Source organism: Rhamphochromis longiceps, linkage group LG19, assembly GCF_057381845.1.
Source record: "Rhamphochromis longiceps isolate RC_006_pf linkage group LG19, R_longiceps_female_GT1.1, whole genome shotgun sequence".
NCBI lineage: Eukaryota > Metazoa > Chordata > Actinopteri > Cichliformes > Cichlidae > Rhamphochromis > Rhamphochromis longiceps.
Genome location: NC_140575.1, coordinates 11,668,867 through 11,674,866, shown reverse-complemented (window position 1 = coordinate 11,674,866; position 6,000 = coordinate 11,668,867). Strand labels below are relative to the sequence as shown.

At 46.9% G+C, this 6,000-nt stretch overlaps 1 protein-coding gene across 1 annotated transcript in view; it reads right to left on the bottom strand.

Moving 5' to 3' along the window:
- Nucleotides 1-2,041: 2,041 nt before the first annotated feature.
- Nucleotides 2,042-6,000, bottom strand: part of myt1lb (myelin transcription factor 1-like, b) — a 111,962-nt gene continuing 108,003 nt past the window's right edge. The window contains exon 23 of the mRNA XM_085391542.1: nt 2,042-4,502. Coding sequence (XP_085247668.1) covers nt 4,362-4,502 — 141 coding nt within the window. The 3' untranslated portion in view covers nt 2,042-4,361. The remainder of the gene's footprint in view (nt 4,503-6,000) is intronic.

Genomic DNA, 6,000 nt, shown 5'->3' with positions numbered 1-6,000 from the left:
TATCTTAATGACCTTGTAGTACCATATCACCCTATTGGAGCACTTCGCTCTCACACTGCAGGCCTACTTGTTGTTCCTAGAGTATTTAAAAGTAGAATGGGAGGCAGAGCCTTCAGTTTTCAGGCCCCTCTTCTGTGGAACCAGCTTCCAGTTTCCAGTTTGTACTGGAAATACGTTTGAACTAGCTGCGATGCTACAGGCTCAGGCTGCTGGGGACTTCCCATGATGCACCTGTCTCACATCTTTTCACTGTGGTTACACACCAAAGCAGACGTCTGCTTCTGTCGGAAGTCACTTCCTGTTAAAAGGGAGTTCTTCTTTCCCACTGTTGCCAAGTGCTGCTCAGATTGTTGGGGTCATCTCACAAGATAAAGCATTCTCAGACGATAGCTGATATGAGCCGGTGTTATATCAATAAAACACAGCTGAAATAAACCTGAACAACGAAGCCGACAGTGAGTCGGTCCACACAGACTCCCATGTTAAAACTTAAACACATTGCTTTGGTACCTACAGATAATTTCCACTTCATAACACCTGTATGGGGGGGAGACTGTTATAACCTACCTGTTTGCATTATTAGGGGTGTGGCTTCTGACTGACAGGTGGACAGAGAAACAAGCAGCTCTCTGTTAGGTTTCACCTGAGCTAACTGGAGTCCCTGAACTGGACCTCTTGAACGTGTTTGTGTTGTTGGAGCCTTTCAGCGCATTTTTAATGACATCATCTGACCAATAACACGGCTGCTGTGAGGTCACTGTACTAACAGACCATTCATGAGGTCTCAGTTTCAGCTTTGGTGACATTCTTGGATTTTAATTGGATGTTACTGACCATGGAATGTCACCTCTCTGGTGGGGAAGGAGCCTGAGTTAGTGCGTGAGGTTGAGAGGTTCCGGCTAGATACAGTCGGGCTCACCTCTACGCATGGCTTGGGCTCTGGAACCAGTCTCCTGGAGAGGGGCTGGACTCTGTCTCAGTCTGGAGTTGCCCCTGGTGAGAGGCGGCGGGCTGGGGTGGGTATTCTAATATCCCCTCGGCTTGCTGCCGGTACGTTGGGGTTCTTCCCGGTGAATGAGAGGGTTTGTTCCCTGCGCCTTAGGGTCGGGGAACGGGTCCTGACTGTCATCTGCGCTTATGCGCCGAGTGGCAGTTCAGAGTACCCAGCCAAGTTGCGGAGGGCTTTCACTTAGGTGGCCTCAGAATCTCTTCTCTGCTTTTCGCGGATGATGTGGTTCTGTTGGCTTCATTGGGTGAGGGCCTCCAGCTCACACTGGAACGGTTTGCAGCCGAGTGTGAAGCAGCGGGAATGAAGATCAGCACCTCCAAACGGACGCTGCACCGGTCCGTCGTGGAGAAGAGGGAGCTGAGCGTAAAAGCGAAGCTCTCAATTTACCGGTTGATCTACATCCCTACCCTCACCTATGGCCACGAGCTGTGGGTAGCGAAAGAACGAGCGGCAGAAATGAGCTTCCTCCGAAGGGTGGCTGGCCTCTCCCTTAGGGATAGGGTGAGAAGTTCAGCCATCCGGGAGGGGCTCAGAGTAGAGCTGCTGCTGCTCCACATCGAAAGGAGCCAGCTGAGGTGGTTCGGGCATCTGACAAGGATGCCTCCTAGGTGAGGTGTTCCAGGCCCCGGGGCAGACCCAGGACACGCTGGAGAGATTATATCTCTCGGCTGGTCTGGGAACGCCTTGGTGTTCCCCTGGATAAACTGGAGGAGGTGGCTGGGGAGTAGGACGGTCTGGGCTTCTCTGCTTGGGCTGCTGCCTCCGCGACCCGGCCCCAGATAAAGCGGATGAAGATGGATGGATGGATGTTACTGAGCACTGATTAGCAGGTATGTGTGTCTGTGTGAAGCTAGCGTGTCCAGATATGGTCTAGAAACAAAAACAACAACCTGTGGTGAAAACACACAGATGATTCAACTTTATTCATAAAGTTTACGACATCATTTCCTGACGCCCGTCGCGAGCTGTAACCCGTCGAAGTGCTGCAGCGTCACACGAAGAACACAAAGAAATAGTTTCCAGGTCTCTGGCAACACATTTGTCTTTATTCTGAGTTTAAGATGTGTCAACATCCAGCATGACAAAAATTGTACAAAGTTCACAATTTATAAATGAAATATCACAGCAACTTGTGATCTCACACATTTATAGCAAAATTAAAATGTCAACAAATCCATGCTGTGTAGTACAAAAATAAATCAAACTTCAGTTCCACAGAGAGCACAATAGTTTATACAAAATCCTGTCTTTGTTGATGGTCACTGAACTCAACCTCCAACTAAATCAGCTGGCTCCGACTAAATAATAAACTCTGATGAATTCACAATAGTTTCTATGAAAGGTTCTAAATATGCGACGACCTCTTTGCGTTCCCTATAGATAGTCACAGATACTCTTTTTCAGGCTTGTTATTTATGTCCCAACGTCAGATGAGCAGCCGGTTTGTGCTTTAAAGTCCCTCCTCCATGTTCACTGGTAATGAGAATTAATTCAAAAACTGGTACTAGCTATTACTCTACTGAAGCGTTACTATATTGGCAAAAAGCTGCAGACACGATGCTGTGGAAAAAGGCGTACGCAGTCATGGATGATGGGAAGCAGAGTCCCGACAGAGGACGGTAAAGTACAATAGATGAGATTCGGTCAGGTGAACGACGACGAGCACCGTTGGCATTCGCTCTCGAGAAGGCAAATCCTGAACGTGAGCGCTAACGACTAGGACGACTAGGAGCGCGCACAGCGGCGTGGCCCCATTATTTTTTATTCAAACCTCGAACTGATTGACTATTTAACCATTTGTACAGTGATTAGATATAAAGTGCTGCGGGGGATAACTTCATCTTCCTAAAACAGAGCAAAAATGGCTGAATGTTTTTACACTCGATAGTAGCCTACAGCTAACTGCTATGGTTTGAACCAAGTCCCTGTTCTTCCTCTCTCAGTGGTACGAAATCCAATCGTGTGCCAGAGAGGTCACCTGGGAAATTGCACGCCGCCGTACGTAAGGATAATATCTTCAAGGACAAGTGCAAATAGTCTACTGGCACATAAGTGGGGACAGTGACCCTGTAAGTCCCGCTGTCATACTCTATAAATACTCTTTACAAAACCCTCGGAAACCCTCGCTTCAGGCTCTCGGGTACTGCTTTTAGCTTCTGTAAGAACATCAAAACATGGAAACGAAGGTGTCCCTGTGCAAAGTCGTACAGAAAAAAAGTGGAACTCATATACTTCTGCTCCTAAAACTCCACGTCCAGGTTCCCTCCTCCTTTTTTAAAAAGACTTTTTGTATTAAAAGATTTGTATAAAAATCAATATTTTACATTACAGGCTATATTAAAAAGATTCCTGTTACCCCGCTATGCTTATAAACAAGAGATTGCATATACCCAACCAACGTTTTTCCTTTGCAGATTGCATCGCCTCCCTGCTAGAAACCATAGTTCTGATATTGCAGAGACGTTTCCCACACGAGTCTCCAAATTGAGCAGATTTGATAGCAGAGAGCTCTCTGTAGGTCTTTTCTACTAATTAACGATGAGCATGTGAACATGACGCGTTCCCCTAGGACTCAATTGGCTCTCCTAGGTAACGGGATTTCCACCATCGGGTTTCCGTGTAATGATGTTTCCAATAGAACTGTTCATACATACATTCATACAAACATCAGGTCAGTTTCCTCTCCGGGTTCGTTTACAGCACCGATTTTAAAAATGCCCCCACCTGCAGCTGCACGTCTTTTCTTTAAAACAAAGCACAAACTTTTCTCGAGCATTGGCAGAAAATAAAGCGATCCGCAAAGCCAGTTCTTGTTCTGGAACAATCTACACGCAAGAAGAAGAAGAAGACGAAGAAGAAGAAGGAGGAGGAAAAAAACATTGAAAAGTCCAGAATCGTCCACAGGAGAAAAATCCTCCTCCATCGCTGCGTTTCGCTTCCACCGTCCACCTTTTTTTCCATCTCGAATGCTTCGTGGCCACGCGTTAAAAAGAGCTCACGTTCCGTTAGCGTTAGCTTACTGTTCAGAAATATACACTAAAAATGTGCATACATGAGCAGCTAGAAACATACATGACACTATGTGAGCTCATATGAAAACGTACAAAATGTGAATGTCCTCAAAAACCGATTCTCTCCCTCACAGCGAGACCCAGAAAGAAAAGAGAGAACGAAAAGCTCTTCCTACACTTAGAGCCTCGCAATTTTTTCAGAGAACAGAATTTAGAATATATAACACTTTAGTGCGCCGGACCGAGGAGATCAAACCATCGCTGCCTGTTTGTACGTGGATTCTGATTCGCCGCCCACACCTGCGGCGGGAACAAAAAGTCTCCCTTTGCTGATTGGTTGATTACACCTGGATCCCTTGGACGGCTTGCTTGATGTTTTCCAACAGTGCTTTGTTCTCGGGGCTCTGGTACTGCTCCTGGTTTGTGTACATGTCCGTCAGAGTGGTGACGTAGGCGTCAAAGTTCTGCTCGCTGATTGGCTCCTGCAGGAAAACAAAAAGCACCACATGGACACCGTCAGAGGCAAAAAATCATCAATCACTACAAACTCCATGTTAGAGTAAAACGCTGTTAACTCAAGGGCCGGAGTCCTGCAGGTTTTAATCTCACCCTGGGTCAGCACACCATCACCAGGCCTCTGGAGAACTTCAGGACATGCTGAGGAGGTCCTTTATCCATTTAAACCAGGACACATTTAAAACCTACAGAACCTGGAGCTCCCCACCCCTGTGCTAAAGCATCACTGGTACATGAGCACAAACAGAAGGAACACGGACACGTGAAGTACGGAAGCAAAGAAATGCCAAAACCACTCAACGCATCACAGACAGCTGCACACGCTCACTGCTGGACCTCCTCGTACATACGGACCAGGATGTGGATCCAGCTCTCCGTCAGACCTGTTCCTCTGCTCTTCGGTCCAGTTCTTATGTCATGTTCATACCTTAGCCTTTCCCTTCATTCAGACTGGCTTCCTGACAGTCGTTTCTCACTGAGATCATGTCTGATCAATCCAGATCATCTCTCAGGCCCTCTGTCAGGTTTCTGCTTGTTCCTCTCGTTCTTAAAGACGGATCATCAGCTAACTGCTCTTTAGGAATCACCTTGTTGGTACAAAAATACTGTTTTAGAGTCGGCTAAAGAAACAGGAACAAGTGTTTGTGTGACAGGCTGCTGGTAACAAAGTTAGGTCAGTGTTAGTTAATGATGATGATTGGGCAGAAGGACTGAACTCAAAGAAAACGCTTCAGAAAGCAGAACTGTTGCTCATGAGCACTTCAAAAATGACAAGAGTCCTGCTCTCATAAACAATAAGTGGTGGCCCAAGACTTTTGCACAGTGCTGTAACTTCCTGTTCTTTGTAAAGCATGACAGCATGAAGACGTCAACCTTGTCATCGTTGCGTTGCAGGACACATCACTGGATGAAGCTCTCAGTCAGTTTAGCGTCTGCACTCATGCTTTAATGACATCATCTCCTCGCGTCAGCATCACGAGGATCAGGTGACGCTGAGGTCGAGAGGTGGCAGAGGTCCCAAATCCTCCTGCGGGCTGTTGATGATGGTGGAGTCCAACACTGGTTCCTCCAAAGTCTGTGTCCAGTGAGAATTCAGAGAAACTCGGGACCGGTCTCTGCAGGAACTTTTCCTGTAAGTCCGTCACATGAGAATGAAAGCTCTGTGGTTTAATAAATGAACAGCTCAAAGATTAGCGGGAGACTTTGTGAGTCCTTTCAGATGTTTCTTTCATGATGGAAAAAGCTGTTCGGGAGACTCGTCCATTGTTGTAGCTCACATGGCTGAGAGACAGACTGTTTCAGACTTCCTAAACTCTGAGACGCGGTGCTCTGACAGGTTTGGAGTAAAATCTGTGCCGGCAGACACAACCTGTGACTCATCATTGAGTTTCTTCCCCAGAACAGTTCGGCCGCATCGGCGCATCTCAGTCGGACACCGGAAGCTAGAGTTCATATATCTGACAA